Source organism: Vipera ursinii (assembly GCF_947247035.1).
Source record: "Vipera ursinii genome assembly, chromosome: 2".
Taxonomy (NCBI): Eukaryota; Metazoa; Chordata; class Lepidosauria; order Squamata; family Viperidae; genus Vipera; species Vipera ursinii.
In genome coordinates, this window is record NC_139513.1 from 133,415,713 (window position 1) to 133,439,141 (window position 23,429).

Below are 23,429 nucleotides of genomic sequence, written 5' to 3' on the forward strand. Positions count from 1 at the left end.
GCCTTCCAATCACTATCTCATTCATTAGCTCCTAGTATAAAAAGGGTCCGTGAAGGCCAACATTATTGACAGACAAGGAAGAAACAGTGGAATGCTTGGATTTTTTTTTCTTTGAGGATGGGATACTTGTTGTATAACAAGCATACAGGAGATGGTTGAAATTGCTACCAGACTCCGCTTCCATTCTGCTGGGAAAAGCTGACAGCACTAGCCAGGCAGAATGGAAACGAGACCCCTCACATTTGTTACTCTTCAGAGGGTTATGGCATTCGGTTTGAAAACTGAAAATCGGTAGGATGCAGGCATGTTATGTGCCAATGTATTTTCTTCCATTTTGTTTCAGAATATTCAATATTCAACTTGATTGATAGTGTAATGATTAAAGTACCAGGGTAGAAACTGGGAGACCATGAGTTCTAGTCCCATCTTAACCATGAAAGCAAACTGGGTGAGTTGGGCCAGTCGTGCTCTCTCAAACCGACCACCTCACAGTGTTGTTATTGTGGGGAAAATAGGAGGAAGAAGGTATATTGGATATGTTTGCTGCCTTGAGTTATTTGTAAAAATAAAGGTGGTATACAAATAAATAAAAATAACGGTTGTAGTCAAACTATCATGTGGTGGCTTTCTTTATAACTTACAGAAATGTGTAGTATATAAGATTAAGGCCGTAGTATAATAGTATAACCTGACACTAAAGTAAAAACTACCAGGTCACTATATCATTTAACAGTGTTTGTGAATCAAGCCTGTCTTTTCTGAAAGAAAAGTGAGATGAATTATAGAAATGTTCTGTTCTATCAGCAGTTTGCTCGGTCCTAGCCTTTTTCGGGTAGCTGTGCTAAATGAACTGGTTCTCTACTCGTGGTAGCAGTAGACATTCAACTTGAGAGGTTTCTGCAGGATTGAAGAAAAGTAGAATGAAACTGCTTTGGGATTCAAAATCCTTTCATTTCCCAGGAATATCCCAGAACTGGAGATCTTTCTCCATCTGAAGAATTTGTTGAGAGAGACAATATGGCAGAAGAAAAGGTGCCCAACACTTCTGTACCTCCTGCCCCAAATAGTGTAAGCTGTCAAGGTTTTGGCGGGCAGGTATTTGGCACTTTGCATCCCGATTTAGATTGCCACATTATTTTTCACCTTCAAGTTTAATCAAAGCTTAAGGATTGTTGGGCCATAGGTTGGATAACTTTCTTTGTAGCTCAGGGCTTTTAAAAACATTTCTTGGTGATCAAAGAATCCATATGAAAATCATTCTTGATCTAAAATTTGAACAATTATCTATCCAATAACATTGCAATCAAATACTTAGCAAATGGAGAGTCTGAATATAGCAACTTTGCTAGGTATTGCCTGTTGCAGGCTGTCTGTAAATAACGTTTGTGTTTTAAATGGTGCTGTTAGTGAGAATTATCCACATGCATTTTCACATTGGGCAGGAACAGAATTAATTATCACTAACTATATGACATCCTCTCAGGATCTGTTAACATTCTGTGAATATTCAGCTGGATAACTGTTCAGATAACACTAAACTTTTGAAAGCTAGATCTGAATACCTTGTCTATTCATTAGTCCTTCATTTAGGTTTAGAGTATATTTGATGGGATCCTCTTGCATAAGATGATCAACCAAGGTAAATATATCTCCTGAATGTGAAACAATTTGTAGAGATTAGTTCTTTCTAGTTTCTGAGTCATATTTCATCAGCAATAACGCCTAGCAAATGCTCCATGTTTTGAATTAGGAGATTTTCAAATTTTCAAATTCTTTGAAATCTATTAGAGTTCAGTATTGTTTTTGCTTATTTGAAGTTATCAGAAGAGGTCAGTTCTTTCAATGACATGGATTAAATATTTGTGTGACCCTTGAGGGTGTAAGAATGTAATCCAAAGCTGTTAGTCTTTCCATACATGATAGGAAGGTCCTAGTGGAGGAAGGGAGGGAGGAAGGGATGGGGAGGGAGAAAGAACAGACAGGAATAGGAATAGGAATAGGAATAGGAATAGAATAGAATAGAATAGAATAGAATAGAATAGAATAGAATAGAATAGAATTGAATAGAATTGAATAGAATAGAATAGAATAGAATAGAATAGAATTGTGTTTTTTTTTTAAAAAAAATTTTGATCCACTCGAAGGTAAAATGACTTCCCAAGGACTCTTTCATATCTCTTCAAAACAACTGGGACTGGCTTGAATTAGCGTGGCAACTATTTCTTTATATTATTTTTCCATATGATTCAGAGTGATATGCTTGTGGTTCCCTGTTAGTCTTCTACTATAGCTATTTCTGGAAAAATATCCAGATATTCCAAGAGTGTTTTATATGGGTTGTATGTTACTGCATGTAATTAGTGTCATTTTTCTCTTCTATAGTTCCTTGGCCATTGGAACCAAAACTGGATACAGACTTTTTTCTCTGAGTTCTGTGGAACAGCTGGATCAGGTCCATGAAAGCAGTAAGTCCGTTGTGTTTTGGCCTGACAAAATAATAGCTGATGATGATTTTTATTCTGCATTATAACACATTAGTGTGCCCCAAAGAAGCAATTTCATCTGATCTTTCCTGCTAGAAAGCAGATGGCATTTCTTAGCTGCAGCCTTACTTGTAATTCAAACAGCCATGCAGATGCAGCTGCATTAAAGGGACAGTTGCATGCTAAAGAAATCAGAACTGTGTGGGAAATTCTCTACTGTTTGATACCAGTATCACTGTTGATTAAAAGCTTGTGAATCTTTTTGAGTTATTAACATTCCTACGTAAATATGACCATAAAACATGATCTGTTGTCCACATATCCTAAAACTAGATTAAAAAGGAGCCCAATTAAACAAATGAGTCAAAAACACTATGCTTGTTCATTTAATTATTCAGGAAAATAAAATTTATATATATATATATATATATATATATATATATATATATATATATATATATATATATATATAAAACCATTTAATGAGGAAAATTACTTGTTGACAATGACATTTATCTAGCATGACATCGCTAAGAATCACAGAATGAAAGCTACAGAATAGATAGGCAAAGTCATGCAGAATACAATCTGAGTCGGTTACCAGGACCAGAGATTTACGTAGTTTTTCAAGCTTTCGGACTTAGGCTGGAGCCAATCCTTGGGGAACTTCTCTATGTAAATACTAATCATAGAACCGCCCAATGCACACATCAAGAGATACATTCCTTGAGGAGGGCCAGAGTCTGAATACTTGGAAGACTAGATCTCTGGTCCCAGTGACTGACTCAGATTAAATCCTGCCACATTATCCTGGGACACGTACATTTCCCTTCATTAGAGGCAAGGGGTGGAAGTAGAGGTGTTTACAAGCAGTTGGCTGAAACATAAAGACTTCTTAAACACACTGCATTTAGCTCAAAATAATTCAGGTTCGTTTAGCACAAAATCACTGCATCCTGAGACATACTATGCTGTGATTGAATTTATGAGAGTGGCATTATTGATGTCTGTAACATAGCAGCATAGAAATTAGAAGTTTCTGTTTTAGGTTTAACATGGTTTAGTGTTTTGTCCCCCCCAAAAAAAATATTGTACAAGTAAATAATAATAATAATAATAATATAATAATAATAATAATAATAATAATAATAATAATAATAATAATAATAATAATTAAACACAAGCTAGCTTAATATAAATTGTCTTTTGAATTTAACTGAATTTCCTAACTAATTAAGATTAATCACAGCTTATCTAGGTTTGGTTGATAGGGAATTGCAAGTTTGTTCATACGATGCAGAAGCTGAAGCTTTCAAATTCTTGTGGCTATCTTGAGTGTTTTAGTTGGGAGTAAGTCAAGGGCTGTTCTCCCACTTCATGAGATTGCACACATGTCAGCTAAATATTATTTTAGCGAGTGAGTTCATTGAATTTTACTCCAGCCATTTCAGAACTGTTGTTTCTGTTAGCTGTTTCCATGCAACTACTCTTCTTTTTCATATTTGATTGTTACTAAGTTACACTCAAATAGCCGAACATAATGTATATTTGACCAAAGGAATATTTCCCATGGAATTCTACTTACAAAATTCAAAGTTGAGAGATAGCCCTGCTTCCCAAGATTTAGTTCTCCCAGAAATGCAGGAATGAGTAGAAACCATAAAGAAAATGCACCACTAAAATATACCTGATGTGAACCAACACTGTGCACAGAAGAAAATAATTGACTGACCAAATGTCATAAACAATCTGAAAAGTAGGATTTAAATGTAATATATACAATTTAATTTCAAGTTTTCTTCTCTGAGTTTTATGCTTCAAATTATATCATTGACAGAGCTTTAGGTTTGTTGAGACAGTTCTCCCAGAAGCTGTTGGGTATTGCTAATCCTCAAAGTTAGGACAACGGTATCTGAGCTGTGATGACTAAATGGCAGCAAAGGGGTATAAATGCACTACGATTAATCTAATGCAGAAATATAAATTTTCATCTAGTCCTGGCAACTGGGCCAGAAAAGAAAGAGGAGAAAAGGTAAATCTGGGACTCGAATGTCTAATACCGAAGTAAACTACCATATCTGGAGGGTAAACTTTATACGACAATTAAATGGTAACAAAAGCTACATAAAAGATTAAATCTTTGCTGCCATTTAATGGCTGCTCCCATTGGGGCAGATATGGTGGATTTGTCAAAGGTTATATCCAAAGGAATGTGGTACTGTGCAGTACAATCTTATAGATGTCGGCATGTTGAAAACACCCTATTGCAAGTATTTAAACTTAAACCACAACAGAGGTGCACTGTGTGCTAACATCTCTGAAAAACCTAAAAATATGTACAGATAGTCCTCAACAGCTACAACTGAGCCCAAAATGTCTCAGTAAGTGAGACAGTTGATCAGTGAGTTTTGTCCCATGTTACGACCTTTCTTGCGTGAACCACTGCAGTTACGAAGTGGTGGTTGTGAAATGAATCTGGCTTCCTCATTGACTTTGCTGGTCAGGAATTTGTAAAAGCTAAGCACATGACCCCAGGACACTGCAACCATCATAAATATGAGTCAGTTGCTAAGCGTCTGAATTTTTGATCACGTGACTGTGGGGATGCTGCAATAGTCGTCAAGTGTGAAAACTGTCATAAGTCATTTTTTTTCCAGTACTGTTGTAACTGGTCACCAAGCAAACGGTTGTAAGTCGAGGTCTACCTGTACCTCTGTGCGTGAAAAATTAAAAGAAAATAATGGTGAATAAATACAGTAGTTTTGACTTCAGGAAAGGAAGAGAGGGAATTGTAACCATTTTGTGTAAAGTGAAGCAGGAGAACTTAATTAGTAGTTCAGCATAACCTGGCAGGTCAGGATATATTGAACTATATATTCTTACTTCCAGGACACAACATACTGTTCAAGGTCAGAGTTCCAAGAATGTTTACAGGTGACTCTGGCAGACAAAAAGGATATATCTGTGTTGCTACATTTCATGATAGAAGATAATTGATTTTAAAGCTGGTTGAGAGCTCTTTAACATGAAATGCTGCAAATACAGTATATGCTGATGGAAAGTTAGACTTTTCATTCTTTTAATTAAAGCTAATTTTATCATTTTTTTAACTTTATTGATTTTATTGTAATGTCTTTGATGTGAGCCACCTAGAGTTTATAAGAGTTGGGCGGCAAGTTTAATAATAATAAATTTACTTAATTATTTAATATCTATAACTTTTCTTCATTGTCTCAGCTACGTGGCTATGAGTATTTCTAAAGAAGGTGAATCTGCCATATATAAAGCCATTCTAAATTAACGAAAGCCTGGTTTTTAATGTGCCTAAAAGCAATAATATTTTATTTATATATTCATTTGTTTGCTTGTCTCCTGCCTTTATTATTTTTACAAATAAGGTGGTGAACATATCTGACACACCTCCCTCCTTCTCTTTTCCTCACAACAACAACCCTGTGAGGTGGGTTGGGCTGAGAATGACTGTCCCAAAAGAAATACCGGCTATATTACAGAGTATATAAAAGTATTCCTTCTTTTCACAGAACATCATCATACCTGCCTTGCAAAGATTCAGAGATTTTACCTTTTTGTTATCATGAATTGCTGATCCAGATTCTTTCAGCTGGAATGGAGATGAATTGATAATGGATAATCAGCAATTAATAAGTAAATAGAATTAGCGTTTTGGCCCTTTCATCAATATTGGTATAGAAATGTAGGATAGAAATCAAGCCAATAACTTTTTTCCTTCCTTTTTGAAAACATGCTATCTCTCTGACAATTTCTCACGCTTCCATTCAGATGAAATCCCAGATGTTTTCATTGTGGAGCGCCTCTTCTCCAGCAGTCTGGTGGTAGTGGTGAGTCGGGTGAAGCCGCAACAGATGAATGTCTATCATTTCAAGAAAGGGACAGAAATCTGTAACTACAGCTATTCTAGCAATATCCTTTCCATTCGGCTCAACCGTCAGGTAAAATCTAGAGGCTTTTTACTTGTCTGTATCACATTTACAACAGATAATAAGCCAGTGTGAGAATCTAGTCAGTGTTGATGTACTCTGCTCACCATGATTCAAACAATTCATGGCTTAACTGAAGTGTCACCGCCTATCTTATATTTCAGAGTGATGTAATCTTTAATTACTCATTACCATGGTGGCACAGTAGTTTGAATGCAGTATTGCAGGCTAATTCTGCCATCTGCCAGGAGTTTGATTCTTACCGACTCAAGATTGACTCAGCCTTCCAGCCTTCCGAGGTTGGCAAAATGAGGACCCAGATTATTGGGGGCAATAGGCTGGCTTTGTAAACTGCTTAGAGAGGGCTGTAAAACACTGTGAAGTGCTATTCCTATTCCTATTGCTATTATATCTATTCCATATCAAAGGCAAGCCTTAGTTGAACTTTCATATTTCTCTAATTTTATGAAATGATCCATTTGCCTTCACAGTAGATCTCCCTTCTAATATAGCCACAGCATCTAATACGAAAAGTGAAGAATGTCATCTGTCAAGCATGGCTGCAAACCTTAACATAAAGTGCTAAGGACGTTATGATGAAATGTTATTTTTTTGCAAATAATGAAAAGTGTAAGAGTATTTTTGTGGTTATTTTTCTTGATTGGACACATGAATGGAAACTTTTAGCATTTTAGAACAGAGGAATCCTTTTAAATTAAGCTGATGAAGCTTTTTAGTGCCAGGTCATTATTAGTCACATATGTTTGGCAAAATAAAATCTGGTTTCCAGTTGGCGAAAGGGTATGATAGTTTACTGTATAAGCAGAATTTTTTTAAAAATGGGAAGGTGAATATGGGTTGTTCCTTTGAAACTAAGAGCCTGCTTTGCATCAGGTTCTGATTCTTAACAAGTAGGTTCTAGGATTTTGGATAAACTGCTTTATGGTTTCTCCAGAAGCTTCTAATTTGTGGATATATAAATAAATTAGTTACAGATTATGAATTTGTCATAATTCCAAACATGGAGAGCACTTAATCTTGCCTTGCCTGTACACAGACTTTTGAAAATTGCCATTTTCTATCAGACCAATTTTATAAACCATCATTTAAGGAAGCTCCACCAGGATGCTTTGGGATTTAAGCAGGGAATGAAGGTATTGCCCTTCTATATATTTTTTTTGAACATTGAGACTGCTGTATGGTCATGAAGTCTTAATCTTAAAAAAAATGTGTTTTATCCTTCAAAAACTCAAAACTTACAACTATCCATCACCAACTGTTTCTTAAGTTCACCACCATTGCAGCAACAAAATAGACTAATTGGTTATTCCATACACATTTTTCAATTATAATCATGGTCTGCTTCTTTAAATACATGAACTGGATTGTTATCCATGAAAACTTCTTCAGTAAGAGATTTCTTAATCTTTAAAGTGACAGAACACTTTGTTTTTGTTGTAAATACAGCTGTGGGAATTAAATTTCAAAAACTAACAATATGCTAGGTGTATATTTTTACTTGTCCTGACCTTTTCATTTAATGTGACGTATTGTATGATCTTGAGAGGGACACGTGTCTCTGCTATTTTTATGGTCAGAAAAAAAATATATTTTTTATTTGCCATGTAGCAACTACATTCCTTCTGCCCTAACTGAATATCTACAATTTTCCAAGTTGTTCTTTATAATTGAACCATTTTAATCTCATGTAGTTATCCTTTTCTTTTTGTCTTTCTAATATCTTTTGTTCGTGCCACGTGGAATATGCAAATGTCCCTTTTTCCATGGAATTTTTTCTCTCACCCAAGAATGTAGTCTCAAAGTTGGCATAGTGCTGGAATGTTATTTTGAATCCTCACGCTCATCAAAATTCATTATAAGAAGAGGAGGGCAGGTACTAAAAACTATAGAGCAGGCATGTCAAACTCGTGATGTCATGCGACATCACGCAACGTATCGCAACTTTCCCCCCATTGCCGGCAATGGGGTGGGCGCAGTTTCAGTATGATGCGTCCGGCCCGCGGGCCAGCTGTTTGACATGTCTGCTATAGAGAATAAAGAGGAAAGGGAAAAATTCCAAAATGATGAATTTTGGATGTATCCCTTTTTCAGGGGCACTTTGTAGTTTAGCTGAACCTGTTGTAAAACTTTCAATGTAATTTTAAAGTTATATTTCAGTGGCATGTGATTTTACTCAGAGCTTAGTGATCAGCATATAAATGAATTCCTATCAATGCCATGTAGATTTTTGGTCAGACCATTTTTTTAGGGATTTAGAAACAAAATAGGATATTAGGAGATATGGGGGAAAAGACAAGGAAGTTTTAGTTTATGTTTAAATAAGTAGCCAGCTTTAGACAACAAGTGGACATTTTTATATAGGCAGCAGATTGCTCTTACAGGGAATTCTAGAAGTTATAAAAGCAGAGTATTTCATTGCAAAATCCAAACTTACCATTGATAATGACACAGGCTCAGAATACACCACTTCTGCATGAATCATATTAGTGGAAAATCTCTGATTACTTTAGCATTATATATGAGATACTGGAAAATATAGTGCTACATTATTTGGAAATAACATGTTTATTGAAATAACATGGTTCGATCATTTGACAGTCCTTGTTTGGAATGCTGTATCTAGAAAAAAAGTTTGTTTTCTAAAAAAAATAAAGGATTTAAGTAGTGAATCCTATTTTTGCAATAATTTCAAATTTGGTTTTATGAAGATAAAGTTCCTCTTAAAAATACTACATTTTCAGCGGCCTTAGGATGCCAAGCAAGTTGTTAGTGTGATTTCAGATGCTTTGTGTTCTTTGCCTCGCTCGATCCTGTAAATGGCTCTTGTGTTTTCATTGAAAAAGCTAAAAGATCTAGATTGTTGTAACCAGATGGTCCCAACATGGTTATACCATTGGCAATTTGTCAGAGGTGATATTTTGCTCCTGTTTCTAATATGCATAGATGCTGGACAAGGAAGAAACCATGTTCCTATTTGCAGTATTATATATTTTTTTGTAATTATCTAGCTTTCTTTAGGTTATTCAGTAATTAGCTGAATTGGCTAATATACATTTTCACAGTACAGTAATATAGGCTCAGAAATAAGTCAACAATGGGTTTAATGGAGTTGACCTCCAGGTAAATGAATATAGGATTGCAGGGTTAGGGTTCGGTAAATGCAATTTTCCAAACAGATATTATGCATGGATCAGCATTATCAGCTAGTTAAGTAATTTTGGAGCATGTGTGTCCACTGATTCCTTTTTCCAGTGTGCTTTCCATTTCATAGTACAGAAACTACAGCAGCTACTATAAATGCCATAATCACCATTATACTGCTAAATGTTGAGCATATTATCCCAACATAAAGTAAAAAAAAAGAAAAATAAGATTGAAATTTCATGACATTTTAAAGTAAGAGTGGGTACAAGGATATTGTGGCAATTCAAATCTGTTCACCATGCCAAGGATGCAAACGAAGTCTATTAATTATATTCCATCGGGGGTTTTCAAGCAAACATTAAACAGCCATTTGTCTGGGATGATCTGAGGATTCCTGCCTAGGGAAGTGGTTGCACTAGAAAACCTCCAAAATCCCTTTCAGCCGTAGGATTCTAGAAAATTCTGGAATCGTCACCAGGAACTGAGCTTGATTCACTTGAGTTAAAACATTTTTGCAAAGATAACACTCCCATGTCACAGAGAACTATAGGGGCCGATGTGTCAGATGCTATTTCTGAATTATATCTATCTCTCTTTTCAAATACCAAGTATGGCATGTTACAGAGAACTGTTCGTGATCTTGTTTCTGCCTATCTCTTTAGCAGTAGCTGAAGAAAAGATGATATAATTATGCAGTGCATATCAAAAGTGATAAAATTTGGAGTCCTCCTATTCCCTTCCTCAAGGGTAGGTTGAGTTGGCCTGTGACTGAACCCTTCTGGAATGGCCTAATGCAGGGGTGTCAAACTGCCGGCCCGCCGGTTGATTGCCTCATGCGGAGGCTGCGCCCACCTCAGCTCCAGCAATGCAAAAAAAAGTCGTGATGTGTCGTGACACCTCACGTGGCGCAGCGGGTTTGACACCCGTGCCCTAATGGGATCTGGCAGCTGCCTGGGGTCTTTCTAATATCTAAATAACGAGAGTTTTGTTTTAATTTTTTTATCCTTGCAGAGACTGATTGTTTGCTTGGAAGAATCTATTTATATTCATAACATTAAAGACATGAAGCTTCTGAAAACAATCCTGAACACCCCTCCTAACACAACAGGTAAGGGAACAAGCATGACTTGCCAAAGAAGAGTAAAGGACTTTGTGAAAAGAAGAATCTTTCTGACCTTCTCTTGATAGTGCCAGTAGGAAAATGTTCCTGCAGCTTTCTGCAATAGGAATAGTTTGGTCTTGTTGTTACCTCTAACTGTAGCTGTAAGCAGATTAAGTATTGTTTTGGCTGCTTTCTGTTCTAACTGTTGCGAGTTTACATCATTATAGCTTTCTGGGAGTTATTGCAACATAAATAACTGTTTCAAGAAAACATATAATCAGCAAGATCTCTGCCCAATTCTGCTCCCCAAATCAATGCTCAGCTTAGTCTCTATTGTTACAAATCTGTCCTGACTCCAGTGCAAGGCAGTAGAAACTTTGAAGAAGTTGTCAAGCATCTGAATTTTGAAGGTTCCTGATATTTTGTGTTCTGATATTATAGATACATGCACTTTCCAAAATAATGTGATTGTTTCTTCTATAATGTACAAGCTGTTTCACTTCATGGGAATATTGCAGTTTGAATGGTTGAGGACTTCTGAGGCAGCACTTTTATAGTTATCCAGGACTATTATATCTGGACTGCAAAATATCCAGATGTTTATTAGATGACAATAGAATTTTGAAATGAAGCTAGGAATTCTGAAACGTAAATACTACATATACTTGAGCAATTTAAACCTAAATATATGTACTTGGCCGATTTATAAAAATTACAGACTAATAAGGATGCAGGCCAAAATGAACTTACGTTTGAGGAAAATGGGAGCCAGAATAAAACTGAACTTAATAGATTTTCCCAGCATAGCAACACGCTCTTTCAGAATGGGAATTTTCTTCTTCTCTGGAGTATAGTTTCTGTCCTAATCAACAACAAAAAAGACAGTTTGGGTGCTTGAATTATTCTGGATGAGGGATGAGAAACTATGGATTGTATAGGACTGTTGTGGCTCCAAACTTGTGTAACATCCAGCTGAAATATGGCAATAATTTGTCAGATTCTTAAAGTATAAAAAACCCATTTTTAGAAAAGAAAAATAGCAGTGAATTTTATCAGGTGGGAAAGACCAGGTCTAATGTGAAGGTCCAATTATATTGATTTATTGCAAAAAAACCAACCCTATCTTTTAGCAATCTTCTCAAATAACAGTTTCTGTTTAGGGTTAGATAAGTGTCAACGGAATTGTGGCTACGTAAGGAATCTAGGCTGATCTCTCTTTTAACTCAACCACCAAGTCCTGCCGCTCTTCCTACAGCATTAAGTGTGCTAAACATCTTGTAACTTTAATGTAGCTGTTTTATTTTAACAAAAAGGAGGGACTAGATCAATTCTAGATCAGCCCTTCTGGAGATGCCATCTGTGACATGTTATCCCCTTTTGCTCTTGGCACCTTAAATTTTTAAAAATGCAATTTATGGTCACTCAATATATTCAATTTGCTTTTCCTTAAAGCAGCATAAAATTGGTCCCAGGATGAAATAAATCCATACTTCCTGTCTGCCATGCTTTCATGCCAATGCTGTAACACAACCTGCTGAATGTGTTTGGCCCAGAGCCAAGTGGCACTTAGAAATACAAAGAGAACTTTGAGTATTAACAGAAGGACTTGCTCTTCCTCTGTGACTGGACTTTTATGACATTTGTAAACATCATTTGTATTTATGGTATTAAGTTTGCCTGTAGGCCAGGAGGGTGCTCTGTAGGAGGAAGAAAAAGTAAAGCGTGGGATTGGAAGACTTAAGGAATCTTAATGGAGCAGGCTTACGAATCTTTAGTTTTGTCTGTCCAGCATAGTAATTGTCTAAGGATTCTTGGAGTGGTGGGTCCAATACAGGCAGCAAGATGGAGAGGTCTGATCTGTATGAGTAGGCTTTTCTCTGCTTTCTGACACAGCACATTCTGAATCTTCAACTGGATTATCAGTGTGTGCTGCAGAATCATCCCTCATTTACTAGAGTCAGTAGTTAGTGTGGAAAAGTGCTTGCTGCTGAAATGTGCAGAAAAATCGGGTAACGGGTTGTAGAAGATGGTGAATACTGTATGCAATAAGGTTTTTGTGTATGAAAAAGAGGGAATGTGCACAAAATGGATTTCGTTTTGAGCTTAACCATGTTTTGAGAACATTCTGTTGGAACAAAACATGAAACAGTTTCAGCGTTGTGCCCCAGACCCAACCGGATAAAGCCCTGCCAACATTTACACCTCCACAAAAGTCTTTCGATGGTCATCACTGCACCTATTGTTTTCTGGTAGTTTTGCTTTTTTATTTTATAGATTTAATTTTATTTGACTTCTATGTTTTTCATATTTTATGGTGTAAACTACTGGAAATTGACTTCTGAGTTCTGCAGCTTATACATTAAATAAATAAAAGCCATCAGGCATACAACCTTCGTTCAACAAAAATAATAATGAAGATGGTATTTTATATTTCATTTGCCAGCACATTTTGGGGGGGGCAGAGTGGGGGCTCAATAGACAGGCCAAATTGGCAAATACATCCTCACAACAAATGCATTTTGAATTGCATCTGTGGTGCACAAGAGTGTGAGCATAGTGTACAGTTTCTTACGAGTCCATAATCGGGAGGGCAGAAAAGCAAGCATAAAGTGCTAATTGTTTTTTTCCCAATTCACTGGATTGTTCCCCAAATAGATCTCCCTCAACCACTCAAGACTAAATCCACAATGTTATGAGCAGAATGGAGAATGGGTGGATTTGACATCATGATATGCCAATTTGTTTAGTATACCCTTGACCGAAGATCGGTACACTCCTTCTATCTGGGATGGTCATCCTCTTCCACGGAGCACGCAGCTTCGGGAGAGATACACATGGAGCGGTGAGGGAGGAAGGGGATACCCGCCTAGCCAGCCAGATCAGCTGAATCAACCCTGGCGATCAATGGGGTGACAGATGTCGCAGCCAGATCGCCCTCACATCCATTTTGATTAGTAGTATTGATGGAAGTACCCGATGGTATTTCAGATATTCTGAGGCTAAAACAGGTCTTTTGACTTTAATATAGACCTATTTTAGGTTGAGATATTTCCAGAATAGGTGTTTCAAACTCAGAACAGGTCACTTTTAACAAATGGAATCTTTCAATGTAAATCTTTTTGAACAAAGGATTTTGAACGTCACTAAGAAATTATTTAATGAAATAGGCAATTCTGCAATATTGTGAAGGAAAGTTGTCTAGGGAGATTCTCAATTTCCAGGTCATGGTTGTCCCAAAGGTGCTTTTTCCAAAAGGAAAAGAAGAACCAAAGAAGCTTTTTGGATGAGAAGCAAAACTTTTTCAAAGAAACCCCCCCCCCCCAAAAGTCCAATCACCTTTTTAAAAAACAGCACTTTGGGATGACTTGGAAAGTTAAAACAACTTTAGCTTGCATACAAGATGGATTTTGAATCTGTGAAGATCCTTTGTTATCGCTGATATGATATACCTAACATTTTAATTCCTTGTGACTTTCATAAAGTGGTAAAAATAAGGAAACAAATGGGAATAATGTTGGATATAGTGTGTTATCTCTTTACATAGTGGCAACCACTATGCAATAAATCTTTAAATTACTGCCCTATGGTTTTTGAACAATGTCTAATTTTTGCTACTGCTTTCTACTCTTTCTGCTTAGTGGGCCTGCTGATCACTTTCCGGTATAGTAACAAAAGCACTCAGATCCAAGTGAATTCATTCTTTGCTTACACACATTCTTTTGCTGTGCCTGTTGTGCGTTAGACCATGAAACCAGCCTTGTCAGCAGTTCCCCAGGAGGATTCCATTGGTATCTCCCTGATGATCTCTGAACCTGAATGGCTGCATAAAGGAAAAGCCATCCTGTTAAGGGTGGATTTGTAAAGGGGAAAATCAATCAGAATGTCACATTTGGTGGTCAGATTCTGAATGGAACTATACCATCTGCTGCCTGTAGATGTCACAAGAGTCCAGACGGTTTTTGTCCAGAATGCTTGTGGCTGCCAGCACTCGTCCAGCACAGGTTAGGCTTTTCCAGGAGAAGCCATGCCGTTACCTGTGAACTCCTTACTTCTGTATCCCTGAGCTTAAATTACTTCCTGACCATACTATTTCTTCTCTTGGCAGGTTTATGCGCACTTTCTATCAACCATTCCAACTCCTACGTGGCATATCCTGGTAGTCCTGTTGTCGGTGAGATTGTGTTGTATGACGGAAACAATTTGGTAGGTGCAAAAATGAATCACAGAGGTATTCTGGGGCACAGATTTGATAACTCTGTGGCTTGAGAGTCAAATTTAAATAAGGTAGGAGCATTATGTAGCACAGAGGTCCCCAACCTTTTGGGCACCAGGGACCAGTTCTGTGGAGAAAGGCTTTTCCATGGACCGGAGAGTGCGTGGTTTTGTGTGTTGCCTGCATCCCACGGATGGGGCTTTGCTTGTTTGTGCAGACTGGTTGCTGGCTGGCCCAGGGGTTGGGGACCCTTGATGTAGCATGCAGCATATGCTTAGGGCTGTGCAGAAAGTTGTTTTTGTTTTGATGAGTCAATTTGGGATATTTTCCTTTATTTTTATTGTTTGCTGCCATTGTTTTCACATCCGCCTGTTGAATATCTTTCTTATCCTTACTTTCATTGCTGCTACATGCTTCTGTCAGCTCTACCCTTTTTTCACTGATTCTCTCCTTAGAATGTATGTGTTCCAAATTATGTCTGGACCACTAATATATCTTAAGGGCAAGACTAATGGAATGTGCATATTACATCCAGGCATCCAAACCTGGCTGTTTTATACCTGGTTCCACACACCGTACATTTTGCATATGTCTATATCATAATGTTAGATAGGCAATGCATTTTTTTACGAATATATGTGTCCCAGGATAATGTTGCAGGATCCAATCTGGGCCAGTCACTGGGAACAGAAGTTTTGTCTTCTGAGCTTTTGGACTTGTACTGAAGCCCATCTTCAGGGAACTTCTCTCTCACAGTGTGTGTGCTGTTCTGTGTGTGGTATTTATATAATGCTTGTTGTATGTGGCTTTTTAGCTGGCTGTTAAGTTGTTGGCTGTCATTTGCTTGTGCTGCCCGGCACTCGCATTCGAAGTAATGGATAAGCTGGTGGTAAATCAGCATTTCTGTTGACTGACGAGGGGCCCGTTTCCCAAGCAAGGGAAATGTACAAACTAATAAAAGGGACACCCATAGGATTCCCAATATCAGGAGTCATTGCAGAAACAGTCCTGCGTGAACTAGAACACCCTGAATTTCAGAACTACACACCTAAATTTTGGTGCCATTATGTGGATGACACATTTGTCATCATCAAGAGAAATGTACCTAAAGACTTTCATACCATACTGAACTCCATCTTCCCCGACATACAGTTTACAATTGGATGAAGAAACAGCTAAGCAATTACCATTTTTAGATGTACTTGTCAACAGACAAGAGGATGGAAGCCTAGAAACCACAGTTTTATCACAAGGCCACCAACACTCGACACATTCTGAATTTCAACAGCAACCATCCACTGTCACTCAAAAAGAGTTGCATCAGGACACTATATGGCAGGGTGAGAACCCACTGTAGTACCCAAAAGTCCAAACAGCAGGATAACAGGTACCTACATGAACAATTCAAACAGAATGGGTACCCACAATCATTTTTTACAATGTCTGTGCAATACCGTGGGGAGAGAAAGGAAGACAAAGTACAAGACCAACCACATGGCACACCCTGTCATACATCAAAAACATTTTGGATGCTATAGAACACAGCTTCTGAGATCTGCAAGTGGGCATCAGACACCACCCAGAGGCTACCATATGAGGAAAAATTATTTATTGTAAAGATCACTTCAAGGTGGAAGATACTTCCAATGTAATCTACCAAATCTCCTACATGGATTGCCCCTGTGACTGGGTAGGACAGACTGGGAAGAAGCTAACAATCAGTTTGCAAGAACACAAGCGAGTGGTCAGATGAGGAGACCTGAACTCATTGGTAGCCTCACATTGCAATGAACAGGGACATACATTCAATTTTGCAGCTACTAAGATTGTTGGACAAGCAAGCACAAAAACAGCCAGGGAAGTGATTGAAACCTAAGAAACGCCCCCTCATCAACGCCCCTTCATCAGTCAACAGGAGTGCAGATTTAGCACCAGCTTATCAAGTACTTCGAATGTGAGGGCTGGGCAGCACAAGCAAACAACAGCTGATTTAATAGCTTGCCATCAACACCCCAATCAACATCTAAAAAGCCACATACAACACCATATAAATACCACACACAGAACAGCACACACTGCTAGAGAGAAGTTCTCTAAGGATGGGCTCAGTTCTCTGAAAGCTCAGAAGACAAAACCTATGTGTCAATTCTACAAATGAGCATGGCTGCAGCCATTTTTCCTATTCATTTTCAGTTGCCACATAGAATGGAGAGGGGGGGTTTGCCAGGTGCTTTGCTAGTCAAAATAAACTTTTATCCCATGGGAACCAAGGTCATTGGCTGTTTCCAAGACTGCAGGCTGGGCGTTGTGTAAAAAGCCTGTCAAGAAGATGTATTGGGGAATGTAGTTGCTTGCACAGCTTTGGAAGTGGAATTTTTAAACTTTGTATTGGGGAATTGTTATGTGTGTCTCCAGACTTGGTTTCACTTTTGATGTGCAGATACTTTGTAACTAATAAATATGTTCTTTGAGGAATTTGCAAGCCTCGAAGTTCTGCTTTGTTCATCTCTGTCGGAACCATGACATTATGGTCCCGGTGACAGACCCAAATTGGATCCTGCAGTGTATTTTTTACTTCATTGTATCTTGTACTTTGGTAGGCTGAAATATATTTTAGTTACTATAACCATATTTTACTTTCCCTCTTCTTAACAGAGAGATGTTTGTTCTATTTCTGCCCATGAAGGACCCCTCGCAGCCTTGGCTTTCAACTCTACAGGTTCAAAACTAGCAAGTGCTTCTGAAAAGGTAAGTCAGCAATGTGATGGGAGACTAACAAGTAGATCTCACTTTCTCAGAGGAAATGGACTAAAGAAGACAAGTATTTGGATTATCATTTGATTCTGTTGGATATCATTTTTCCACCTGTAGTAAAAGCTTTATTGGGAGCTGCCAAGAGATGGCTATAAGGTAGGCAGGTATATACATGTTTTAAATAAATAAAATTTCATTTAGTTTTTTTTTCTCTCTTACGTTTATGCTGCCTCACTTTCCCTTCAGCCTAGGACAAAAATTTATTCATTCATTTAGGTTTTTTCCCCCTCTTGATTCTTTTGGTTTTTCCTCCCCATATTGTTTAGTTTTTTCTGTCTTTAGTTTTTCTCTCTTAGGTTAATGCTGTCTTGCCTTACCTTCAGCATAGGACAAAAATGTAGTCTAGTGCTCTAGTTTTTCAATTTGTTCTCCACTTTTCCAACATTTTTGTTATCTTAATTAAATCTGATCGCCTTTATGAGCATGACTTGAAGAGATGTCTGTCCAATGGTCCCATTCATTTGGAGTGCTTAGTCATTCAAGAGACTTTAGAACCCAGAGGAGTGAAAACGTTTTTATCAAAAGAACTTTTGACGAAATAGCAGGAAAAGGGTCTAGAATTGTTTAACTTGAAGGGCCTATATAGGCCACAGTTTCCAACCTTCTTCTCAGAATAGGAATTCACATTTAAAGCATCCCAAACAAATGTATCCCTTGACCTCTTCCAATGAAGGGAGAGCTTATTTCCAGTAATTAATTTCACTGTCAAACTATTCTTAAGAGTCTTTTTGACAGAAATCAGCCTTCCTCTAACTTCATTTTACTGTGTCCAGCGTTCAGAAAGGAGACCAGTTTTGACCTTTCAGTTATTTAAAGACTGCTATTAGACTAGAGTAATCACTCTACTTCTAGTTGTACATTTACCTCTATCTACTAGCTGGGTCATACACCTAGAAATAGGTTGAATCTTTATCATTCAGATCTTACATGCTCAGGAACAAATCTCATAGAGATCAGAAGTCCTTGTTCTAAGACCGCATGTTATGACCCAACTAGTAGCCACCCAACCTAAGCAAACATTGCTTCATCCTAAACAATATTTCCTCAGGTGTAAATTCTAGAGACAACAGCTTTCGAATAATGTTCTGTGGCATTAGCTAAAAATAAACCATCCATTTATTTGTGTGCTTATTTAGGATGGACTTTGCTCTGATACCTACCTGTAGTTGTTCCTAGGTTAATTTTTTAAAAAAATCCTTATTATTGTTAGACCCTATTAAGAAACTTACAAATTAAAAAACGGGACAGATGGAGATGTGGGAGGATGGCTAGGAAGAAGCAGGGAAGGGCAGATAGAGAAAACATAAATATTTGGAGTAAGGCCATCCCTTTTTCTGCCACTGAGATCTTTTAATCCATTCTACTTTGCTGTGTAGTAAGTGTGGTTGGGGTTTGCATGTAGTTCTGTGACTCTCCAGTTTCCCATTGTGGAAATTTGGTGTGTTTTCTGTTAAAAAAAACAACAAGCAACAAAAAACAACAAAATAGCTAACTTGAGCATCTGTTAGCTTTAATCCACCTATTTCATAAATATAAAAAGCCTCTTCTATGACCTTAAAGTGGGTCTAATCTGGTAGAATCTCTATTAGTCTCTCTGGTGATCCAACTTTTCTGCTCCTTGCTACAAAATTGTTACCCAGGCAAAGTTGAAAGGTGGGTAGTATCTCCTCTCCAGAAGCAAAACACTGCTATTCCTTTTCACACGATAGTCTCTTACTTTTGTGTCTCTTGTCTTTCCTTCCAGGGAACTGTCTTTCGTGTTTTTGCCATCCCTGAAGGACAAAAGCTGTATGAATTCAGGAGAGGAATGAAGAGGTTGGTCTGCTGCTCTTATGCCAGTATTTCACTTGAAATAACAGGTTTATTTATTTTATTGGTTTCTGAGGCTGCCTAACTCCAAAAATATTCTGAGCTGCTTCACTGATTGATACCTGCAGCCAAGTCATCTTTGATTTCTCCGTGATGATCTATCCCTAACCTGTTCTTTCAAGTGGGCAGTTTAGAATATTTAAAAACATATACAGGTAGTCCTCAACTTGCAAAAATTCATTTAGTGACCAGTCAAAATTATAACAGCACTGGAAAAAGTGACTTATGACTTCCCCCCCCCCACACACAATTAACAACTGTTGCAGCATCTCCATGGGTCACATGATCACAGTTTGGACTCACTGTATTTTGGACCACCTATAGCCTCCAAATTGTTTTCAAGGGCAGCCATATGTAAGGTGCATTGCAGTAATCCCAGCTGTGAGATGATTAGGTCATAAGCGACCATCTGAAGGGCCTTGTGATCAAGGAAAGGGTGTAGCTAGGATACAAGGTGAACCTGTGCAAAACTCCTGGTCACAGCTTCCATCTGCTCTTCAGGCTATAGCTGCGAATCCAGGTGGACTCCCAAGTTGCACGCTAGTCTCAAATGGGAAATGCAATGGTGAAAGCATCCCAGACCCAGCAGTCCAGTTACAGCCATTCAGTCTTGAGCTGAAGATTTTCCTCATCCAGACTTCAGCAGCCTTCATACCCTGGGTCAATGCACTGACAAATTTACATGCAGAATCCAGGGCTCACCTAGTAGTTTCATGTGGATGTTAAAGAGGTAGAGTGAGAGCATCGAAGCCTCAAGCAACCCGCAAGTGAGGGGCAGCAGATAAAGTGTCTCCTCTTCTGTCAAACTGAATGGAACCAATCTCTGAGGAAAAAGGGAAACTACGTCAGCATACGAGCTCCACGTGGGGCTGCCTTTGGGAAGCATTTAGAAGCTTCAGATGGCATAGAATGCAGCTGCACGGGTTGTAAAATGGTGTCAGCTATTCTGCGCATGTAACATCACTACTTTGGTTGCCAGTGTTTTTCTATTTGCAATTCTGTGTGCTGGTCATCATCTCTAAAGCCCCTCATGGCCCGGGACCAGGTTACTTGAGGGGGTCACCTTCTTCCAGTTCTTTCTGTCTCTCCTATCTGGTCCAGCAGGATGGGCATGCTCCAGGTCTCATCGGTCAAAACATTTGGAGGGCAGGGACCAGGGGATGTTGCTTTTCTGCTGTAGCTGCTGCCCTCTAGAGCAGAGGTGCCCCAACCTTTTGGGCACCAGGGACCAGTTCCGTGGAGAGAGGTTTTTCCACAGACTGGAGGGCGCGTGGTTTTGTTTGTTTCCTGCATCCCGCGGATGGGGCTTTGCTTGTTTGTGCGGACCACCTGCTGGCATGCCGCAGCCCGGTAGTGGTCCACGGACCAGGGATTGGGGGCCCTCTGCTCTAGAGTACCTCCCTCCTGAAATTAGGATGGCCCCACTTTTGGAAGGCCTTGGATAGGAAACTTTTCAACGATACATTGTGTATTATTTTTCTTATTCTAAAGTAGTCAGACTTTGGGATATTCTTATGCAGAAACACCCACAGAAATAAAAACACAGAGAAAGTGGATGATTGATTTGCTAGACCTCTATGCTGCCTTTCATTTAAGAGTTCAGAGTAATTTACATAGTGCACACTCCTCCCATGTTCTCCACAGCAGTAATCCTGTGAGATAGGTTTAATTGAGAGTGAGTGATTGGTCCAATTTCATCCAGAAAATATCCCAACAGCTAACAATGGATTAGAATCTGGCTGCTGTGCTCCGACCTAGACCAATATTCTCAATGCTATATCCTTGCTAATAAATCCTTCAGGGGATTTAAAAAAAAAGTTTTTCCATCCTACAAGAATCTCTCAGGCTTGCTTATTTGGGCCAGTCTATTACCTTTTCCTATTCCACTTAAGTTGTCTGGATTCTTTCTTCCCTTCGCTGTAGGTATGTGAACATCAGCTCCCTTGTGTTCAGTATGGATTCCCAGTTCTTGTGTGCATCAAGCAATACTGAGACAGTGCATATCTTTAAGTTGGAGCATCTCACCGACAGGTGAGTATCAGAATGATGCTGTACACGTGCCATTGAGAACTGAGCTGTATCAAGGAAAGTCTCTCTTGATAGGTTCTTGTAGATGGAAGCTGAGAAAAATACTCCACACAGTAGATCTGCTTACAGTTAAGGATTACTCATTGGGAGAATTACTCCAACTGGCTACCGATGCTTTTCTACATACTTTGATTTGGCAGCAAATTTGACCATCCCAGAAAGCCTGTTGGCAGAATGGAAAACATGGATTGTTCATATCTAATTTATTGCCAATTGATGCCAGGACCTGGGTTTTGGGTGGTTATGTGTTCAAGCTGACTCTTTTCCAATGGCCGACTGCAAATGGCAGTACTGGCATCTGTAGTTCTGACACTTGTGAAGCCACACAATGAGGTACAATTGTGGTACAGAAATGGATTTGTTTGGGTTTGTAAAAGCAGTTGTATACCAAGTTGAGGGATCAGTTAGGGGAGCTAGGAATAACAAAGTGATGGACTGAAGTTGAAGCTGGACTCAGAGGTGTTGATCAAAAACCTGTTGTGTGGCCAAGACTTGGTTTCCTGGCCATAGTATTTTATCCAAGACTTTTTAAATCTTTATTGGGAAAGTGGATATGTTGCATTTGTGCTATCAATACAATCCTAGAAAGGGTTCTTTGCTGCTCCTGTTTCTAGTCTTTTATGCAGCTGGTTTAAGGCTTGGAGCTCCTAGCAAAAGTGATTGCTTTTGACCCCATGCTTACAAAATGAGAATGTTTGTATATATTGTGTCGTACTTTGAATGCCTGTCTGAACACGTAACTTTTTTTTTTAAGCCCATTTATATCCCGCCCTTCTCCAAAGACTCAGGGCGGCTTACAATCTAAGAAGCACAAACCAATGTGCTTAGCAATAGCCTTCATTCTATGTATATGCCTGCTTATTAGGGCTTTCGCCCCCCCGCCCCCCAAGCGGCATTATTGCAAAGTCAGCTTATTACCCCCAACAATCTGGGTCCTCATTTTACCTACCTCGGTAGGATGGAAGGCTGAGTCAACCTTGAGCCTGGTGGGACTCAAACCTGCACAAAAATTGCAGGCAGCTGGTGTTACTTAAGGAGGCATTAGCCCACTGCTCCACCAAGGCTCTGCTGCATTCTCCTTCTGAACACCAGGCGGAGGGTGATCATAAGAGAGATAAGTCAGAATCAAGGAAAGATACATCTTTATTATAACATTGGAATGTATGGTAGCCATCCATTATAAATGTGTCTATTTAGGCTGGTGTGTCAGCTGCATCCTTTATCAGCAAAAGTTCGAGCATTAAGACTTGTGCTTAGATTACCTCAAAAATGGATGACCATGACAAGCTGTGTGTGACATTGCCTTGGGCTTGCAATATCCAGAGGTGAATGCTGCAACAATGTCCTTTTGGGGCTGCCTTTACCACAAGTGGGCCCAAAGATGATTGCTAGTTCTTTCCAGCCTGCTATTAAGCCAAGTTGAAGGTTTGGGTATTAGGAGGCAAACCCCAAACCTTCCAGGATCAGATTATTCTAGCTCCTGCTGGTGCCTGCACATATCAGGCAAGGTTTGGAGATTGCCAATTGGCAGCTTGAAGGTAGATCTTCACAGCAGTAGCAGTTTTATTTATTTTTATACTATTTGGTTTTTCTTATTTTTATAAATAACTCAAGGCGGTGATCATATATAATACTCTTTCCTCCACTATTCCTATAACAACACTTCTCCTGTGAATGACTTCCCTTCAATAGTACTTCAGGTCTGGATTATAGTAGACACTTTTTAAAATGCCCTC

At 38.7% G+C, this 23,429-nt stretch overlaps 1 protein-coding gene across 8 annotated transcripts in view; it reads left to right on the forward strand.

The window, feature by feature from the left end:
* WIPI1 (WD repeat domain, phosphoinositide interacting 1) overlaps positions 1 to 23,429 on the forward strand; it is a 44,232-nt gene that overhangs the window by 6,071 nt on the left and 14,732 nt on the right. For all 8 annotated transcript variants that reach the window (XR_014491287.1, XR_014491288.1, XR_014491289.1 and 5 more), the window contains exons 2-8: positions 2,383 to 2,465; positions 6,285 to 6,454; positions 10,619 to 10,715; positions 14,815 to 14,912; positions 17,578 to 17,670; positions 19,481 to 19,551; positions 21,529 to 21,636. Coding sequence is in view for 4 of the 8 variants with exons in the window: in XM_083353181.1 (XP_083209307.1) it covers positions 2,383 to 2,465; positions 6,285 to 6,454; positions 10,619 to 10,715; positions 14,815 to 14,912; positions 17,578 to 17,670; positions 19,481 to 19,551; positions 21,529 to 21,636 (720 nt within the window). In the remaining 4 variants the exon portion in view is untranslated. The remainder of the gene's footprint in view (positions 1 to 2,382; positions 2,466 to 6,284; positions 6,455 to 10,618; positions 10,716 to 14,814; positions 14,913 to 17,577; positions 17,671 to 19,480; positions 19,552 to 21,528; positions 21,637 to 23,429) is intronic.